Source organism: Primulina eburnea, chromosome 3, assembly GCF_022965805.1.
Source record: "Primulina eburnea isolate SZY01 chromosome 3, ASM2296580v1, whole genome shotgun sequence".
Lineage (NCBI taxonomy): Eukaryota > Viridiplantae > Streptophyta > Magnoliopsida > Lamiales > Gesneriaceae > Primulina > Primulina eburnea.
The window spans coordinates 35,611,812-35,634,634 of record NC_133103.1 but is presented as its reverse complement, the minus strand read 5'-3'; the positions used below and the strand labels follow the sequence as shown (position 1 = coordinate 35,634,634).

Sequence of the window (22,823 nt, the reverse complement as noted above, 5' to 3'; positions counted from 1 at the left end):
CCTCGCTACGGCAACCGCAACAATAACCAAAATGATGAGGATGCACATCAACAACCCCAACAACAACCACCAGCTGTTGGCCTCAGTCAAGTGGATTTGATGGCTATAGCCACGATTGTGGCAACCACGCTACAAGGGTTGGTGAACCCTAATGCTAACCAGCCACCACCACCACCTCCAGCTCAGAATGGGACTAAGCAGCACTATGAGGCTCTCCGAAGAGCAAGTGTCCCTAACTTCGATGGAAGCATCGATCCAGAGGTGGGACAGAATTGGATGAAAGAGGTGGAAAATCATCTTCGACTACTTGAGGTTCCCCAAAGGATCAGAGTAAAAGTGATTACACCTTTCCTTGTGGATAAAGCTGCCAAATGTTGGGAAGGAGTCTCACCAGCTATGATAGAGGCGGGACCTATCACTTGGCAAAGGTTCCGAGAGGCATTCCTGAGGCAGTACTTTCCGACAGCAGTTCGAGTGCAAAAACTGTCAGAATTTTAAAGTTTGGTTCAAAAACCAAACATGACTGTGATGGAGTATTCATCTAAGTTTCACTCATTGGGAACTTACTCCCCAACCATCATGGGAGACGAGGCCTTGAAGATGCATCGCTTCAAGAAGGGATTGAACAGCCGTATTCAATCTGCCCTTGCCGTTATCGAGCCCAATAGTTTTGATGTATTGATGGGAGCTGCCATCAGGGCTGAGAATGACATCAAGAGGCGTGAAGGCGAGAACAAACTCAAACGTTCTCAGCCAAGCCAGTACCAATCGGGCCAACAATCCAAGAGGCCTAGGTTTTCGTGCAACCAATTTACCAGTACTCCATCCAAAGGAACCACTTCTTCTCAATCAAACAGAGAAGGAGTCAAGTGCCAAACTTGCGGATTCACACACACTGGTGAATGTCGTAGGAATTCTGGAGCTTGTTTCCGTTGTGGGAAGATGGACCATCGCATTGCTCAATGTCCTATTCCAGATCCAAGGAATGGTCTAGCAGGTGGAACAACTCCAAATAAGCCTAAGGAAAACAAGCCCAATGCTCGAGTCTATGCTATCACTCAAGAAGAGGCGGACAACTCAAATGATGTAGTAGCCGGTACCATTCTAATCAATAATATACCTGCTTATGTGTTATTTGATTGTGGTGCTACGCATTCATTCATGTCTAAGAGATTTGCCAAGAAGCTAGGAGCTAAACCTGATAACTTAGAAGAACCATATAGAGTAGTCACTCCTGCAAATCGAATTTTAGAAACACGCACTCTATATCGGGATATTAGTGTTCTCATAGAAGATCAGAATTTCAAGGCAAACCTTATTCAACTAAACATGGTGGAATTCGACGTAATTCTTGGAATGGATTGGTTAGCCAAGAATCATGCTTTAGTGGACTGTCACGGAAAGACGGTAACCATCCAAGCTCCACACCAAGGGAAACTTTTATTTCATGGCAAGACCAAAGAACGAAAGACTCTCCTTTCTGCTTCCCAAACTTGGACAGCCATAAAAAGTGGAGAAGAAGTTTACCTAGCCATGTTAAGCGAGGTAAAACAAGAAATTGCACCTACACTAGAATAAATTCCGGTAGTCCAAGAATTCCCGGATGTCTTTCCTGAAGAACTCCCAGGCGAACTTCCTGATCGCGAAGTGGAATTTGAGATTAACTTAGTGCCCAATGCTACACCAATCTCAAAAGCATCATACCGAATGGCCCCAGCAGAGTTGAAAGAACTCAAAGAGCAACTTCAAGAGTTGTTGGACAAGAAGCAAATCCGACCAAGTGCATCTCCGTGGGGAGCTCCTGTCCTATTTGTAAAGAAAAAGGACGGAACTATGAGGATGTGTATCGATTACAGAGAGCTGAACAAGATCACAATCAAAAACAAGTATCCTGCTTCCAAGGATTGATGACTTGTTTGACCAACTTAAAGGAGCTTCAGTCTTTTCCAAGCTCGACTTGAGGTCAGGCTACCACCAATTGAAGGTCAAATCGGATGATATTCCAAAGACAGCCTTCAGAACAAGGTACGGACACTATGAGTTCACAGTGATGCCGTTCGGATTAACAAACGCTCCGGCAGTATTCATGGATCTGATGAATAGAGTGTTTAAACCATTTCTTGACAAGTTTGTGGTGGTATTCATCGACGACATTCTAGTATATTCGTCAAGCGAAGAAGACCAGAAAGAACATCTTCGTCTCACCCTCCAGAAGCTGAGAGAAAAGGAACTATACACCAAGTTCAAGAAATGCGAATTATGGCTAGAGAGCGTCGCATTCTTGGAACACATAATATCAGCAGCAGGAGTATATGTGGACCCTAAGAAAGTAGAGGCAATCTCGGATTGGCCTAGACCGAAGAGTGTGACAGAAATACGAAGTTTCTTGAGATTAGCAGGCTATTATCGAAAATTTGTTGAAGGATTCTCTTCAATAGCCATACCTCTCACCAAGCTCACACAGAAGAACTCTAAGTTTCAATGGAGTGAAAAATGTGAGCAAAGCTTCGAGACTTTGAAGAAGAAGCTTAGATCCAACACCAGTGCTAGTATTACCTATGGAAGGTAAGGACTACACCGTCTATAGTGATGCATCCAAAGAAGGTTTAGGATGTGTACTCATGCAAGAGGGAAGGGTGATTGCATACGCATCAAGGCAGTTGAAGCCGTATGAACAAAATTACCCAACGCATGACCTCGAACTAGCTGCAGTGGTATTCGCACTAAAGATTTGGAGGCATTATCTTTATGGAGCCAAGTGTGAGATTTTCACCGATCACCAAAGTCTCAAATATTTGTTCACACAAAAGGAACTAAATATGAGACAAAGACGATGGATCGAACTCATGAAGGATTACGACTTGACAATAAGCTACCATCCAGGCAAAGCCAACAAGGTAGCAGATGCTTTAAGTCGAAAGAATATGAGTAAGGTGATCCTGACAACACTTTCAGCACAACTATGTCTTCGAGAGACAATCAAGATGAGTCAAGATAGAGATTCCGCTTTGGTGAAACTGAAAGAGCAAGCCAAAGAAGGGAAATCACCATATTTTGATATAGACAACAAAGGAATCTTGTGGATGAAAGGACGCTTGTGCATACCAGACATCGACCACCTTCGACAAGAAGTAATGTCTGAAGCACATAAGTCAAAATTTTCAGTCCATCCTGGCAGTACCAAGATGTACAGGGACTTGAAGAAGAATTTCTGGTGGAGTGGAATGAAGAAGGACGTGGCAATGTTTGTTTCCAAATGTCACGTGTGCCAACAAGTAAAAGCAGAACACCAAAGGCCTGGAGGACTTCTGCAACCTCTAGAAATTTCAGAATGGAAATGGGAGCATATTTCTATGGATTTCGTTGTGGGTTTACCAAAGACGAGACAAGGTCATGACGGAATATGGGTAATCGTAGATAGACTCACAAAATCTGCGCATTTCTTACCTATCCGCATGAACTATAATTTGGATAAGTTAGCCACATTTTACATGAATGAGATCGTACGATTGCATGGAGTTCCAGCAAGCATACTGTCAGACAGAGATCCTAGATTTACATCTCGATTTTGGAAGAGCTTTCAACATCTTAGTACGGCCTACCATCCGCAGACTGATGGCCAAACTGAGAGGACAATACAAACTCTAGAAGATATGCTGAGAGCATGTGCCTTGGACTTCACTGGTAATTGGAGCGAACATTTGCCCTTAATCGAGTTCGCATACAATAATAATTACCACAGCAGCATTGGAATGGCACCATACGAAGCCCTGTATGGACGAAAATGTCGATCACCACTGTATTGGGATGAGGTAGGGGAAAAAGCCATCGTTGGACCCGAACTAATCCAAGAAACAGTGGATAAAGTTGCTGTGATCAAGGAGAGACTAAAATCTGCACAAGATCGACAGAAAAGCTGGGCGGACATGAAAAGAAGGCCCGTGGAATTTGAAGTTGGAGAGAAGGCATATGTGAAAGTGTCACCCATGAAGGGTGTAATCCGATTCAATAATGCTGGGAAACTAAATCCCAGATACGTCGGACCATTTGAAATTCTTGAGAAAGTGGGAACACTTGCTTATAGATTAGCACTTCCACCCGACATGTCAAGAATTCACAATGTATTCCACGTATCGCAGCTGAGGAGATATATTTCCGATCCTAGTCATATTCTTGAAGCTGGACCACTATTGGTTGAGGGCAATCTAAATGAAGAGCTGAAATATGAAGAAATTCCGATTCGAATTGTGGATTTCAAAGACCAAGTACTGAGGCAACTAACTATTCCATATGTCAAAGTACAATGGTCCAATCACACCGAAAGAGAAGCTACTTGGGAGTTGGAAGAAAAGATGCGAGAACAATACCCTTACCTCTTTGAAGATCATGCTTAGCCAAGTTTCGAGGACGAAACTTCTCATAAGGAGAGAGGGATGTGAGAACCTGAAATTCCAGCAGTAGCAGCAGCTATCAAATTTCAGCAAAGCTAAAAATTCCAGCAGAAGCTAATATTTCAGAAGCTGGTACTTTTCTAGCAGATTAGAATCCAGCAGCAGCAACACGAAATTCCAGCAGACAGTTATCAATTCAGCCATGACTTGTAACTGAAACATTTAACACGGAATAAAGATTGTTAATGGCAGATTATGGCCATTAATAGGGAGCCTAACAGTCAGATTGTGGCCTATAAATAACACCTCAAGTATCTGAAATTTGTGTTACACAAATCCTGAGTTATCTCTTGAATTTTCGAGTTAAGAGGGTGCTGAATTTCGAGCAGTAGAAACCAGTTGCGAGAGAAAGCATATTTCCAGACTTCAACCGAAACCTCTAAGCAAATTACAGTAAGTGGGCTTACATATAAATATCTTGAAATATGTTTGACAATTCTGTGTTAAAGTTCAGTTTCTGTATGTTGATTTCTGATTTTGAAGCACTGAAACTCCCTAGTGAACTAATGGTAGGAATATATATTCTGAACATTTCTGAATTCTGATTCTGATTCTGGCCTCACCCCTTAGAGGAGAGAAGATATAGGGGACTGATATCAGTTTAGCCATGAAATTCACTAACGTGTTCAGTGCTTACTAATTCTGATTTCTGTTCTGAAGCCTGCAAATTCTGAATTCTGATTTCTGTTATGAAAATACGAGTTTTCTGTATATTATTGTATTACTGTTTCTGTTGAAAACGATTTCGAAAACTGGGAGTTATTCCCGCCCCTGCTTACTGAGTGACAATCATATCACTCACCCACCAAACCCATCTCAGATAAGAGTACTGAAGAAAGGTTAGAAGAAGAAGAGCAGATCCAGTTCTGGGGCTGGTGAAGAAGACTGTTGTTCTCAGTTTATGTTTATTTTTATTCCGCTGCATCTGTTAAGATACTGTAATATTTGGTTTTACATTTCCGCTGTAAAACATCAGTATTCGAGTTGTAACAGACAATTGATTTATTTCGTACTATGAATAAAAGACTGGTTTCTGAAATTCTGTACTTCTGAGGCTTCTTGTTTTCGAATGTAATATTTGAGAGCAACGCCGGTGTCAACCAACCCCCATCCCGGGGCGTGCCATTTATAATTTAAATTAATTGTAAAAATTGAGTAAACGTTGGATGAAACAAAAATGTATAATCAAATATCAGGAATATTTCATAAATATGCCCTCATAGTTTCAGCCCATTCTCGTTTATGTCCCTATTCTTTTTAGAGACCCAAAATAATCCTCCTAGGTCCGAAATTTCAATTTTACCCATTTTTTATTTACTTTTTTTCTAACTCATCATGCTTCCGTAAAATAAATTAAATATCGTACATTTAGACCAAAATGTCGTCGGATCGTGTCTGTTGGATTTTACAGGCTGATCCTTATATCCTAACCATACAGTCGCAACCGATGGTTTCTTTCACAGATTACTTCAATAACGCCTATCACAATTTTGTTTCGTTACTTACCTCAAGAGTAGAATAAATGATTTTGTAACGTTTCACTCGTTTTAAAAAAAAATGCGGAATATATATTTTTTTTAAAATCAAAGCTCGCATTTTCGAAATAACATTTAAAATAATCATATTTATTTTAACATAAAAATAGCGTCGTTTAAAATAATCAAACTCATTCAAAATCATACGTAAACTTAAACGAATACATGCATGTGGTTTACGTGGACTTTTTGATTTTCGGGACGTTACAGATTTAATTTGAAATAAGCATAACATGAGAGGAGAAAAACCTAATGATTTTATTCAAAAAGGGAAATAACTTATTTAGCTACTAATTGTAGCTGAAAATATAATACACATAAATTGAAAGAGAATATTACAATATTCTTTTGAAAGAAAATTCAAGAGAATGATCGATGCTCTCCACTTCTTTCTTTCTTCGTATTTACAGAAGCCTCTTTTGCATTTGAAATTCAGACTTCAGGACTTCAGACTTGAGGATAAATTTTTGCAATATTTCTTGTAGTTGTTGCTGACAACATCTTGTAGTGGGTGGTCCTGACTTCCACTAGTTACTGGTAATGTCTTTCTATGGTGGTTGAGTCACATTTATTTCTATAGAATCTTTTGCTTTTGAGGTCCCCAGGGAAAATGATTTTTGTGTAGTCCCTCAACACTTAGACTTGTTTTTGCAAGAGGTTTTCAGCCACTCCTTCCCAATTTTTTTCACTTTCTGATTTTGAAATTTTGGGCATATCTTATTTGACCATCTTTCAATATTAGACATATTACAAAATTTGCGACGAGTCTTTTTACTCCCAGATAGCTTGTTGCTCCACATAAGATTTCTTTTCTTTTCAAATATTTTTTCTGCAAACCCTGTAGTTTTCCTGCTCTGGTATTTAACAAAAAATAATCAATAACTGATTATGGTAGAATTTGAATGAAAACTTGAATTTGTCCATCTATGCGAGGCATACCCATATAATCCATGCTCTTCTATCGGCGATGTCATCTACAATAAGTGAAGCAACAAGTGGTGTTTAATTTACCGGAGGATCTTTGATGAAGTTCTGGACTTTCATATATGTCCTTCTGAACTTGATGAAATGGAAAGGCTTGTGATGAGTCTGAAACGTCCACTACTTTTTAACTTTAAAATCCTACTAATTTTTTTTTCTTCTTTATAAAATTAGAAAATTTTAATTAAAAAACAACAAAACTTTTCAAAAATTCTAAATGCATAAAAATTCTATAAATCGTCAACCACCAACATCATACGTCAACATTTAAAAATAATCCAAAATTTAACTTCAAAATAAAACATAAATCTAAATAGAAAATCCTCAAAATCTTTTCAAAAAACTTTAAATACTAATATGTGCGGAAAATAATGTCCCTCGAGAGTGTACTGCCAGACTCGATCCACTCAAGCGTCAGCGCCTCCATCAAAATCATCCTCGTCTGCAACCATCCAAACCTAGCGAGTCTGATGACTCAGCACGTTCTAAACAACAGTAAGAAATAATACATATACAAGCACATGCATTAAAATCATATTTTTATTTATAATAAGCTTGTAATCATAAGTATATCATAAATCATAAAGCTGTCAATCATTTATCATTTTGGGTGAAGTTTGATCCTTGAAAGTGACTAGCCTTTATCCTCTGGTCGACTGATCAATCTTAGCTAATCATTGCGCATGGGGGCGGGCACTAGGTACCGACATAAAATGGAAATACCATCGTTGGGCTCCCTCTAGAGCTTTTTCCCGTTACGGGCTCCCTCTGAGGCCTTCTCCGTCACGATATTCTCAAAAATCATATATCTTATCCTTTTTGTAAATGTCAATTCAAATCCTTCAAATATTTTTCCTTTTCTTTTTTAATCATAAAATATCATGCCCTTTCCACATTCGAAAAATAGTCTTTCAACAGTAAAAATTTCACAGCTTTATCATAAATAATAAAATTCAATATTTTCATCAAAAACATTTTAAAATATCATTTAACATGTATTATGATTCTTCGGGGCACTGCCAAGCCTTTCGTGCTATCCGGGACATTAAATGACCATTTTACCCTTGGACCCTAAAATTCCCAATTTTGACTTTTTCTTATTTTTATTGACTCGAATCTATCCCAAATCATCATATAAGCTTAAATTTGTCCTCTAATATTTTTTTTGACGTAAACCCAATCATTTCGATTTAATAACTTAATAACTAAACCATGAAGCGTTTTTAACCCGAATAAATTCAAAAGTTCATATTTTCTTCCCAAATTTTAAACATGAACTTTTCATCCCTAAAGTTAACATGACATCTTAAAATATACCCTTAAACATTTCTTAGACTTAAAATTAAGCTCCGCAACTAATTTCCCAATTCATTTTAAAACTTAACCGTACAACCCGATTTTAACGCGAATCAACTCAAAATTTAACCAAACTTTTCCAAACTTGAACCATAGCCTTATTCACACCTAACCATACACTATGAAACCCAAATCAAGCCAATTAAAACCATCGGACGGGCCTAGGAAGCTGCTGGAAAAGTTTTCTCATTCTAACAAAGCCCTACTTTTCACAAATCGTTGATTCCTTCGACCCTAGCCCATGACTGACCCAACCAGGCCCTAGCTGACCATGTTAGGACCTAGACCACCCCCAGGGACCCCACTCAAACTATCCTACAACACTAGCACACCATATCTGTAACGTCTACCATTTTAAAGTGCGGAAATATATATTTTTTTATAAAGCTCACATTTTGAAATTATGCATTTAAATAATTTTCATGCATGCAGTCCTAATTAAAAATATCATTTAAAAATAATCATAAGTAATTACCAATAAAATATAACGGAGCGAAAACGAGTAAAAATCCTAACATCAAACAGTAAACTAAAACAGCGTATGAAATGCTTGTATCCTCTCAATAACATAAAATCGTAAATGTGAGGAAAATCATGAGGTCATCGGGTCGTGTGAGCCACCAGGTCTGCCGACTCAGAGTTCAGCACTTCGAGTCCCCTCGACATCGAAATCACCTGCTTCACACATGCCTAGTGAGTATAAAGACTCAACACACATGTACCATAAATAACAAATATCTATACATAGCATACAAACGTGAAAAATATCATACTCAACATATCTTTCATGAACTTTAAAAGCGTAACATAAATGTGTCGTGTAAAATCATAACATGTCAAAACAGCTTATCGTTAATCATCATTCGTCATTCATCGTTCATCATTTATCCTTTAGTGAATTCAATTCATTCCGGTTTTAATCGGAACCAAACCGAAACTCCACCAAATTTTTCCCAACTTACAACACCAACTAATATCACCAAGGTAGCCCTAAAACTCTCAAAATTCGAACCACCAAAGCCCCCAAACACCTCGCTGCATGCTGCTGAAATTTCCAGTACCCATTCCCAAAAACCCCATTCGCTCAACTCGCCCGTAGCTTGCTAGCCACTCCAACCAGCCTCGAACCAATCTACTAAGGACCAAGACTAGACTCTAATTGGACTCTACCAGACCCACAGACCCAGCCCCATGCATGCTGGAAATTGCGATCACGTGCTAACATGCCAAGAACACCAACCACGGCCACTACTCCTACTCACGATCAATCTGTCCCAAGGGTAGCACCAGCAGAATTCAGGCCTTCCTCAGCCATGGCTCAGACCCCACATGGTCTGGTCTAGGCCTTGGTTTGGCCCATGCACCACCAGTCCCACCCTAACCAAGCAAACTACTCCAACCGAACTCCACACCTTCCTACCCTCCTCGGTTTCTAGCGTACAACACCCAAAATTTGATCTCAACCTATTGACAGCAGTAACTCATGACCCTAGTCTCATAACAGCATGATCTTGGCAGTCCCCTTGCAACAAAACGAGAAAACGTGAGCAACACAACACAAAAATGCAATATAATAGTGCAAAACCGAAGGATTTCTCATGTTCTTGACTAGATCGAAAGATTTCATGTACACGTGCATATATAGCAGTAATATCGACGTGAATGATGCAAAATGAATTAACAAGAGTGCCTGAAATTTTTCGCGCAAGGGTATCGAAGATCGAACGTTGGGAGAGTGCCGGAGAATTTTACTCTGCAATAAGAGTGGTTGGCCGATGGTTCTCCAGCTGTGAGAGGTGCTGAAAACGAGAGGAAAACTGATAGGGGAGGGGAAGGTGTCGGCTAAGAATAATAATTAGGTTTAGGGTTAATTAGGTATTATTTAAGTAGTTAACAAATAAACTAACGAGCCCTAAATTTCTAATTAAAAGTTTTTAAAGATTTTTAAGCCCAATAAGCTTAAAATTAAGCCCATTAAGTCCAAATACACTCCCGAAAAATATTTCGTTTTGATAAGTTCTTGAAAATATTAGCCGAACCCTCAAAAAGTTCCCTGATTCGATAAAGTTTGTGTACCGCTGAAAATATGCTCTGGCGGGTATAAATACCCAACCAAGCCCATTTTTTGAAAAATACATTTAAAACATCTTATATTAATTAATAAAAATTAATCACGTAATAAAAATAATTTTCCTGATAATTCTCCGGTCGCCTTTCCTCGTTCAAGCGCGAAATACAACTTAAAAATCTTAAATGCATGAACCTCTAAAATTTCATGGATTAAATCCTATCATGCATGAATTATGCACAAAATACATAAAAAAAAAAATTAAACACATAATTTAAATGAAAATCCTATATCACATGCATTTAGGTTACAGGAATTAAATTCTTGGACCTTACAACAGCCCTCAACCCGTCATTTATAAGACCTGTGTGTTCCTAAGCTCGACTCCAGCCCTACACTTGTACCAGCAGCCCCTTGATCCATCTAGGACCTTGAATAGCCTCTCTTAGGACCCTTGAACATGTCCCTACAACATCTAAGAGTCGTACCCTCCTAGGAAGCCAAGTTCGAAATCCTAATCCCATGAAAACCCTATTTTTCGTTCATCATGGCACCCTATCATGTCCATCCATTAAACATGCACCAAAGGACCCTTAAAAATGTGGAAAAACATCTCTTCACATAGCCCTACCATGGCAGCCTCTTTGTGCATCATAACCATGAATTTAGAAACACAAAAACTAAAGTTTTGTTCATGTTATGCCATAAAAGGAGGATTTCATATTTTTCATGCAAACATGATTAAATACACATAATATGGTTTGAACGGTGAAAAAAAAGGTTTAGGAACGTGCCTTTTCGTTTAAAATGATCAAAATACGAATACCGTAGCGGTGGAACATCAGTGACGAATGGAGGACGATTTCTATTTTTTTCTACCCTTTTCTCTAGTCAAAACCCCACCAAAAACCCACCTTGAGATGCACGGGAGTCGGGTGACCGTTGTTGGAAGGAAGAACGAGGAAGAAAATTGAAGAATGATAGAGAAAAAAATCGAAATTTTTCTCCTTGCAAGTCCTTTGAAGGTTCGGCCGATTCCTTCTTCGCTTTCAATTTACGTAAATTTTTGTGCGTGTGTGTGTTTCGGGTGTGTGTGTAGTACTAGGATTCTTATTTATTTATTTATTATCTTTTTTTAAGAAAAATAAATAATAAAAGGCTTTTTTAATCACTTAATTAATGAGCTTAATTAAGCTTAGATTTTTAAATAATATATCAGTCCCATTAAGCTTTATAAAACTATTAGGCCTCGAATTAATAGGTTTAAAAATATTATTTACAAAAAAAATCTCTTATAAAATATATAAAATTCTTTGCTCTCTCTAATTAATTTAAATTTGATCTTTAAAAAAAAAAACCAATAATATTTAAAATATTTAAAATAAATATTTTATTGACAAAAATAAAAAATTATCTTTTAAATCTTTAACACCTTAATCGTCTCCGGTCCTCCGTCCCCGACCAACCACCGATATTCGTCTGAAAATCTTTAAATTATGCAATCGAGAAAAATTACATAATTAATCATTTAGTCACTCAAAATATATCATTCATGCGTACAAAATCATTTAATTAAAATATTTTAACCATTTAATAATTTTCATACATGCGGTCTAGGTAGACTGATTTTCGGACGTTACAGAGCCTTTCCCAACGGATTCTATATTAAAAAATTATAATCCCAGAAAATCTCATTTGGAAAAATAGTCGTTATTCGTCCATGTTATATGAACAGTTTCCTAGATCCATTTTAGTAATGCAGATATCTTCGGCAAACCTGTGTTATGGTATTGTAACGTCTCGAAAATTTGAAGGTCCACGTGAACCACATGGATGCAAAATTATCAAATTTCTTATGTATTTTAATTAAATTGTTTTAATTGCATTTATTGAATTTGATAGGCATGTTGTGGGGGCCCGGACGCTAATCAAGTTCTTAATCATAATTGGAATTAATTAATCAATTAAAAACAGGTTCTAAATTTTTTTATTTTTTTTTAAATGCGGAACGTAGTGAAATCAAACCAGTATACAACTCAGTATAAAATACAATACAAGTCTTGTACTGCATGCATTCAACTCCACTAAGGTTTAACAACTAATGTCAAGTGTTACAACCCTATTATACATCATAATCCAAGTCCGGAGCCTCTACTCTAATCACGATCTCTCCTCATCTCCTGGACCCTGATCCTGTCCCACCTGTTGTCATGCACACATACAAACACGACAACAGCCGGATAACTCCGGTGAGAATATAATCCCAGTATAAATCAACGAAACATGCAATCATATAAACAAATATAAAGCATGTAATCAGGTAATAGTAATATGTATCAAAATCTAAAACATAATTACAATTCTACAATTCAGACTAGACTCAATCCTAGTCTAGGGATCCCGGTTCCAAATGTGGTATTCCTATATCGAATTCCGTAATAGAAGGAACTCTGTTCCTATTACTCGATATAACCAAATATGGTGTTCCTATATCGAATTCCGTAATAGAAGAATTCCAATCCTATTTACTCGATATAACCAAACATCTGGTGTCCTGACCTAACCGTCATGGACTGTAGCTCTATCGCTAATATCCTATCTTGAGACAACGTCCAATGTGCCCGTGGCGATCCCGCCACTGTCAGACACTTCCGTCCCAAGATGTCTACACTATCCTGTGACATCGTGCAATGTGCCCGTGGCGATCCCACCACTATCAGGCACTTCTGTCACAAGATTACTCGTCTGATACCCGCTATCTATAAATCAAGAAGACAAGTATATCAGTCCAATCAATGCAAATATCAATGCAATAAAGTAAAGTATGTGATTTAGGGAAACTCAAGTCTAAACCGACTTGAGTCGATCTCCCAATACCACATTGACTTATACTTTTCGTTCGTAGTCACGATCTAAAGCAATATCACTTCTGAACTCAAGGCTGTCTCTGTAAATCTGAAACGACATACCGGGAATACTAATATCAATATTCCATTCTCAATTAAATTCTGAATCTGGTTAATCTGGATTTAATTCAAAATCAACGGTATAACGGTACAATCTCGATATCCCATCAATACAACATCACCAGATATTAATTACAAATCATAACCCATATTCGATACAATTTGTAATCAGTCTATAATCCAAATCTATTCAATTCTCAATCAATATAATCAGAAAATCATAACAATTCCAGAATCAATCCGTTTTCTGATCTGACTTCGATTCTACGATGTCTAACATGTCAAGAACATCATATATGGATTATATCAAATTCCTACAACATCATCTTTTTAAATGATACCAGAAATCAATAAAGCTTACGTCCAGTTGAAGCTCGTGTCAAGAGCAGTACGGTACCGTGTCCGGATTTAATTTCTGATATACGGTTGTAACAAAATCACAAATCTAAGATCACAAGAATTTGAGGAAATCTTCTCTGGAATCTCGGTTGTTGCTCTTCGTGAATTGCAATTTACAAGGTTATATATATCACATGCATGTCCAAGGGCAAGACAAGTGTCCTCAAACCCAATAATTGCACTTTAGTCCCTCAACTTTTCACTATTTGCAATTTGGTCCTCAAAACTCTTTTTAATTCTATTTCAATCCTAATTAATTACAAACATCGTGTAATTTAATTCATCATTCCAAAATTCGTAATTTAAATAATCTCGGATTAAAGCGATATAATCTCGGGCCTTACACATGTTTACATATTTAAAATATTGTTTTCAACTAGAATGCAAAAAACTGTGTTTTAAAGGTTATTCGAGACGCGATCGAGGAACGGAGACCAGAAACTATATGAGGAAAAATGTTTTAATCAAATATTTACTTTTAATTATTTAAAAATGGTATATGTTATATAATATTTTTGAAAATGGGGTTGTTTTGAGGTGTTTTTACACGCCGAGACGTATTTTTAAAAGATATTCGATTTTTTAGGAAAATTTTATCTTTTCGATAACTCGAAAATCACAAACTTCCCTAAACAAAATATTTTAAATATTAATTAATGAGATTAATGGGCCTAATATACTATGTCAATGTGCCTAAGCTTGCACTTGTGTTTTAATATTAATAAATAAGGCCCTAATCACTACACAATTAAACTCATGCACACCTCAAGATACAAGGACTCTCCTAGGGCTGTTCCAGCAGCAAAAAAACACGCCCACACACCACGCCTTAAAGGCTGCACGTGAACTTTGGGAGCAAAAACGCAGCAACTCCCCCGTCTCTCCACCAACGTCTCTCGTATCGCCAAGTTATTTTTGTGCGTATTGAATGTAAAGGCACACCTTAACTTTCTTTCAAACATCTTTCACACCATAATATGTATATTTGATTAACTTTGCATGAAAAATATGTTGCACAAGTTTTATTTTCGTTTTTATGGGCATACCTGCATATAACTCATGTTTTGATGATATAAAACTCTTCCTAATGATGCACAAAGGGGCTTCCATGGTAGGGTAACTTGGAGGGACGTTTTTCAACAATTTTAGTGGCCATAGGAGGCTGGACAAAGGCTGCACCAGTGGGGGAGAAGGCTTGCACAAAAAATAATAATAATAAGAGTCCTTGTGGGCAAGGGTTCTTCGGCTAGGGTGTACTTTGCTATTCATGGTTGTGGCTGCTGTTAGGGCATGGCTAGGAGTCCTAAGAGAGTCATATGAGAGTCCTAGGGTGACTGCACAAGGGGTGGCTCGAAGGGTTAGGCGATCGCATGGGACTAGGAGACGTACACATATAGGATTAGCGGTTTGGAGGGCTGGGATTGTTGGGGCGGTTAAGTCCTGTCCAGCAGCATGTTAGGGGTTCAGTCATGGTCCTAGGAAGGGCTCATAGGGGCTGGTCGAGTCTCTTGAGAGCTAGGATCGAAAATTACTAGGCTAGGGTGGCTAGGGTTTTCGAAGGAATGAGAACAAAATTTCAGTAGGTATCCTAGGCTGCTCATGGGTTCTAATTGGATTAATTTGGGTGGAAATAGGTTTAGTTATGTCTTAGGAATCTTGACTTTAAGTTTGGTAACATTTGGTTAAATTTCGAGTTCATACGAGTCAAAACTGGGATGTACATCTAAGTTTTAAAAACGATTTGGAAAATTAGTCGAGGGCATAAGTTTAAGCCTAAAAAATATTTATGGGTGTATTTTGAGGCGATAGGTTAAGTTTAAAATGATTTGGGTCGTCATTTAAAGGTCTGAGGATAATTACAAAAATTATGCTTCTAGGGGTAAAACGATCATTTTACACCTGAAAAATGTTAGACGTCCTGATAGTGCCCTGAATGCTATAATAAATGTAAAAAAATTTATTTTAAATGTTTATGAAATTTATTATGAAATATTAATACTAAAAGACATTTTGCATGCTTGGTTTAAAAGAAAAATGATTTTAATATATATGCCTTAATTTTTTTATAAATGATGAGAATATGAAATGTTAGAGGAAGTGAAATAATTGTGACTATTACGATGATACGATGATATGATTGGGGATATCGTGAGGGAAAAGGCCCCAGAGGGAGTCTATTTACGTGAGAAGGTCCCAAAGAGAGCCCATTTATGGGAGAAAGAGCCAGAAGGAGCCCATATATAGGAGAAGGCCCCAGAGAGAGCCCGACGATCGTGATGAAATGATATGATAATATGATAGGCCAATGCTCAGTTGACGGGTGAGAGTGTCGCTGATGTCCCCGTCGCCCAGTACTGTGGATACATGTAGATGCATACATCGATCTTAAAGCTGTAACGAAAGTCACAATTAACGATCTGAATTCAATTTCAGGAAAGCGTAGATGTTTATGATGAAAAGGAAAAATGTTTATAATGAAATGATATATACTATGAAATGATGAAAGGAAAAATGGTTATGTTTATGCATGTCATGGAAAGTTATTTTAAGTAAAAGTATTTTCACTGTTACATGCGATTGTATATATATTACTAGTTATTAATATTATAGTTTGATGAGTCATTAGACTCACAAGGTATGATGGATGCAGGTGAGCATGATATTAATGTAGAGGGAGGTCTTGATGGTTGTTCTTGCTGGACTGAAGGTGCATACAACCCGAGGACCAGCGCTAGATTTTCCGCATTATATATGATTATGATTATGATTTACGTTTAAGTTTACGTTAAATATTTTTACGACTTTTATATGATTTTGAGTGGTTTTGGAGAGGATGTTATATTTAGGATTATTTTGAAAGACGAGCCATTTAATGGACAAGGCCGTTTACCTTTGGATACGGCTTATCTAGGTCTTTTTCAGAGTGTAGCTCGCTCTAAGTAAAAAAAGTACTTCATGCTCTTTTGCACCCTTTAGAGCTTGTTTGCTATAATGGAGCTAATGAGCAAGGAATCAGTAAAGAAAGAGTTTAGATGTATGTGGTTTCTAGACAAGGCTTAGTTCAAAATAAAAGGTGATACATGCTATACATACACATACACGTCGGCTCCATACCGGTTCCCTAAAAAGTCATTTTAGGAATTTTATATTGAATGGCACATGGTTCTGCATCGACAAGCAAGAAAAAATGACTTGTCTCATTGAATTTGAGGGTCCCATTGACAAACCATCAATGTATTAAAGAATCAAAGGAAATGCGTAAAGTGCGAATTCTTTAGATAAAATTTCTCAATATGAAAGAGTTATTCAAAATAGGTTAAAATCCATCAAAAAGGAAACCCTACCTTAGGAATCTCATGTTTCCATGCTTATGGAATCGTCTGCTAATCTTAGAGCTTGGCTAGTTACTTCATATTATATACCTTTTTTTTCAAGATTGGTAAGTTATGTTTGGGAAAGATTTATGAATCTATGTTTCAAATTACTTTCTTTTTAATTTTCAAATGTAGTTGGTATATTTTATTTTAAAACGGTATCAAAATTTTTTATACATGTATATATATGGTTCGGGGGAGACTAGGAAAGAAAAAAAAAATTCTAGTACATTTTAAAGAAAACGAGTAGTGGACGTTTCAGGTGTAGACGAGGCAAGAGCTACAAATTCATTCTATGACTTGGTCTTCTTAGGATGGGCATTGGGTTTCATCCACATTCTTGGATATTTTCCTGCTATATCAACCCGAACCGTGGCTGGGTTGATTCATGCTCTAATTTTTAATATATCTCAATTATGCTGATATATCTGATATTGATAAATTATAAACCCATCAGTACCAACCTTATATTTTTCGTTGTCTGTTTGTGAGAAGCTAGTGGTTTCTCAATATCATATATGATAGACTCTTGTAAAACATATCATAATTAAGTGTAAGCCTGTAAAAAACCTATAATGCTATCAGAAAAAATGTTCTTATCAAATTTTTGTAGCTTACCCGGAACTTTTTCATTTAGGGTAATTGAACTCATTTTGAAGCATTTCGAGATGTTATATTAAATGCCTCTTCAGTTTCATGATGACATAAAAATCAGCGTTTTTCATCTCTTGTTTACAAAATCTGAAAGAATATTTTCATGAAATTCAATAATAAAAATATAAAATATAATTTTGACATAAAGCTTGTCATCTTAATAATCTAGTCTTTTTAGGTTTCAACTCAAATCTATTTTTCAAAAAAAAATTTAACATATATACTATCAACTTTCAAGGTAAATTTCTTAGCAAGTAAAAATAATGGTTGTTTTCAAAAGCTTTTTTACTGCATGAAATCCATTTTAGTTGATATGTCATCGTATGACCTCTGCATATGAAAATAGTCCAATGCAATATTTGCCTAGTTGTTCTCCTTTCAGTGTGAGCTTTTTGAGAACTGATGCCCACCAATGATCATTGACATCTATGTATAATATCATATCATCTTCAACTTGAGAATTATCCATTTTTGAACTTTTTCAAATCTCTTTCAGTTAGCTAAAGTCCCTTAGTGGTCTATATGTTCTTCAGATAATATGAATTTTGCATCTTTCTTAAGCAATGGACTGAAATTTTTTATATGATTTGCTAAATTATTGAACATTCTAACAAAGTTAACAGCTCCTAAAAAACTTTGGAGTAGTCTCTTGGCTTCGATTCTTTCTGAAAATTTTGAAATTATTTCACAATGTGTTTTTGCAGAATAATTCTTGACTCGTCTATTTATATTTCAAGGAATTCAATTTTCTCGCAGCAATGATGTCCTTCTTTTCAAATAAGATCAGTTGTGTTGTGAGGAAATTTGTGAATTTCTTTCTTCCTTCAATCATCCAAATCTAATAGAATTAAAACTTATAATCAAATTCAGAGAATAGTTTAGTGTAGCATATATAATTGATCGAATGTTTTTTAATAGTATAAGATACCCATCAAATTCAAAAATTTGTTTATTTGGATTTCACCGTGATATCTTACCAGAAAACATGGACTGTTGTATGGTAATATTCATACTTTGATTAAACCAATGTCCAAATGTTTTTATATATATATAATAATCTGCATATCTATGTTTATCGAGATAGGCTTGCATCTGAAGAGCTCATATTCTTTGTGTTCCTTAATTTTAAAGATGACTTTTAGTTTGTTCATTGCTCACCATGCCAAAGGATCCTTACTCTAATGTGTTTTTTTTTATTTATTTATCATTCTCTTGATATTTTTTTAAGGATAATTTCTATTCAAAATCTACATATTTCTAATATAAATTAATATTCAGGAATTCCATTTTCTCTGATTGAAGAATTTTCTCTATTCTTATTTGGAGCATTGTTTCTCTAAATATTTTAGAATCCTTGGGTGTAGAAGTTTTTTTTCTTCACCACACTTGCTACAAAACTGGATTGACATTTTTCTATAAATACCTTTCTTAGTATTTGTGTTATGACCTTATGATCACATGTGTTGTCAACATTAATATTCTAGTCTCATTTTTTTGTGTATAAGATATAAACATTTATAGGAAATTGTTTCCTGACAAGATGTCCGCTCCAATATTATGAAAGTAAATCGGTGATGTTTTCATCTTGTACCATGATTTTTGTCATGTACCTTCGATTATGATTTCTGCTTTATTAATCATTTTGCATAAGATTAAGATCTACTTTGAGAAATATCGTCCAGCTATTGCATAAGATTAAGATCCATTTTGAGAATTAATCTTCTTCCAATTCTTTGAAAAAAATTCCTCATTTTTCTGTACAAATTCCTAATCTTTAATCAATATAAGCAGCAAAGTTTTGTACTTTATATTGTTTGTTTTAAATCCCTAGTAAGATGTATATCGAGAATAGACTTGTAGTCATTGGATTTTCCACATCCGATCTTCTGCCATTAATCTAATTATGTTCTCGAGTCATTTTCAATTTTTTTGTTCCTCGAGAAATTTTAATCCAAGAACAATTTGGTCAGGTTCTTTCCTTGAATTCCTTTTATATGAACCTCCAAATATTTGATGTTTATCATTATTTGGCGGGTTCTTATCATGGATTCTTCCAAATAGTATGATATGGTATTACAAGGAAATTGTTTTTTTCTTCTTGTATTATCAAATAAAATTTCATCTTCTCTCCATCCTTTCGTACATCAAAGTTTTTCTATTATTGGAAAGCTTTTGGTGTCAATTGGGTTTCTTGGGTATATATATTTTCCCACCCATGAGTCCATGACTTGTTATTCTATCTCTTTAAAAATATAGTCTTTTTGGTTTCATCATAAAATTCTGATTTATTTGTAAAATTGGTTTGTCTTGTGATAAACTTGAATTTTTTATGATTAAATTACCTAAGCAACTTTTTCAAATATTTATGATATTTCTGGTGATGGCAAAAGAAAGCTGCAAATCTATATATATATATATATATATATATATATATATACATTTCATTCACTCAATGAAATTCATTATTTTTCTATCATCACTTATATTGTGATAATGTGAGTTTTATATATATATATATATATATATATATATATATATATATATATATATATATATATATATAAAACTCACATTATCACAATATAAGTGATGATAGAAAAATAATGAATTTCATTGAGTGAATGAAATGTCATTTGTATAGGTGCAGTAAAATGTAAGTCCTAAAACATATCTTCTCTTGCTAGTAACTCACCTATCTTCTCTGGCTAGTACATCAACCACTGCCGCTACCTCTATTTTTCTCTCATCCTCTTCCTTTCTCCTCTTATCATCCAATCTCTTTGACTCTTCATATTTATCTTTCTTAGCTCGGTGGCGTTTCTGCTCTTCAACCTTTTTGTAGTCACACATCTCCTCAGTTTTGGCATCACCACGTTTCATATACTCAAGAATTAGCCAGCTACAATATTAAACCCCTCATTCATATGCTGTCTGACTTGAACAATTTGAGCTTTCATTTCAATCTCCATATCATTTTGAATTCATGAAATCTGAGCTGAAATTTATGTGTTCATAGTGACGGCTCGATTCTTTATTATGGTTTGATCGGTCGTGGTCAAACAAAATTGTGATTAATTGCACTTAGGTTCTTGACCATTTGAGCCTTGAAATTATCGAGCTGCACCTAATTAGCATATTTTTTTTTTTTTACTTCTATTTCATTCATGAATTGAGAGAGCGTGAACAGCTGAGACACGAGATGATCGAATGGTGTCTTGGTTGGAGAGAGTTGGCAGTGATTCCACATAAATAACCAACTCCTTGCCAGACAGCTCAAGAGAGATCATTTTATCTTCAGTCTGTTTCTCTATGGAAGGAGTGGTTGGCAAAAGATTGGACATTCAAATCTTTGTCAGTGTGATATTCCCTTTTCTCAACAGTAAAATCTGCAAGCATGTGAGAGTAGAGGTTCATCTTGCTTTGATCGAAGCCAAACTGGAATAGAGATCTGAATACTCCAACAACAAAGATTAAAGAAATCTCTGGGAGTTCTCTATATGGCACTTGATGGGGGGAGGGGAGTAGCTGTAAGAGTAGATGCCCTGCAAGCCAACGGTTGGCTAGGGAATTTATTGACTCAAGTGAAATAAACAATCTTTATTTTAATATAATTTAATTTTTAATGGTTTCGTTATACTTTATCTATATACCCATGCAAGCAGCATAGATAAAGTCCTTGATTATGCTTTAATACAAATGAATCGTAATTCGATGTTGAAACTCATTTGTAAACACTACATATTCTAAATTCGTTCCTAGTCGATTCAGCCGCCTAAAACATGGATAAAGGTCGCTTGAGCTCGAGACTAGCATCTGTGATGTTGTGTACTGCGTTTCTTGGTAAGGGCATAGAGATGTCCAAACATACAGATGGGTAGTCATATGATGATTATACCGAACAACCCTCCCTCGGACTTTCCAAGTGGTTATCATTCATCGAGAGGATAAGTTCGTGGTTATGATTGTACACCATTAGTCCTTACGACCCGGGACAACACTGAGGCTCTATATGCTAGGGCTGTGCTTTGACTCGTTTACCGGCTCCAGGAGAGTCATCAGGTGGCGTGGTTGGGCACAGTTGCGACACATATAGGAGCCAGTGCATTGTAGTCGGGGATTCACCGCTCACTTACGGGTGTGGATATCCTATGTGATCTAATGAAATAATAGTGCATGGAATCTCTGGCCAGAGTACGAGATGTACGTTGGAGAAAGAGTTCTCCAAATAGTACACGCGATGCCACTATTATAGTTATCACATAGTTATCGAATTAATATGCAATCCTCGATGAACCAATGGTTGCAGATTCGATCGGGATATATGAGATGAAGGGACCGTACTGTACGTTAATCATAATCGACTGGTTCTTGCAGGCACTATCAGTGATACCTAGGGGATCATGGGGCGATGCTACTAGACGCTCTTACCATGATCCGATGGGTGCTATCAGAAATGAGTTTTGACATTCTTGATCAAGGTGTTGATGAAAAGAATGGGGCTGACTAGGGTAAGCCCGAATAAAGGATTATGTCCTGAATCACAAAGAGTTGTGAGCCCACGGCTAGCTGTATCCCTGAACCATTGAGGGTCACACAAGTACTGGATTGTTTGTTCCCGTTGAGAGAATAAATTCAAGGAGTTGAATTTATATTATGATATAGTAAATTCAAGGAGTTGAATTTATGATAAATAAATCTTGAGAGAATAAATTCAAGGAGTTGAATTTATATTATGATATAGTAAATTCAAGGAGTTGAATTTATGATAAATAAATTTTGAGAAAATAAATTCAAGTAGTTTATGAATTTATAAAATTCGGAGAGAATAAATTCAAAGAGTTGAATTTATAAAATTTGATAATTTAATTTATAAAACTCAAATGTTGGGTTTATTAAATATTAAATTTTGGAGGTGATAAAAATTCAAGGAGTTGAATTCATAATTTAAATAATAAATTCAAATGTTGAATTTATAATGTATTTAATTTATTAAGCTCAAAAGTTGAGTTGATTAATTAATAAATTAAATATGGTGGATA

At 36.0% G+C, this 22,823-nt stretch overlaps 1 protein-coding gene across 1 annotated transcript; it reads left to right on the top strand.

The window, feature by feature from the left end:
- The first annotated feature begins 3,926 nt into the window (after window positions 1-3,926).
- On the top strand, window positions 3,927-16,816 carry LOC140827288 (uncharacterized). Its single transcript, XM_073189940.1, has 2 exons — window positions 3,927-4,265; window positions 16,733-16,816. Exons 1-2 carry the CDS (start codon window positions 3,927-3,929, stop codon window positions 16,814-16,816), a joined length of 423 nt encoding a protein of 140 aa, XP_073046041.1.
- The last annotated feature ends 6,007 nt before the right edge of the window (window positions 16,817-22,823 follow it).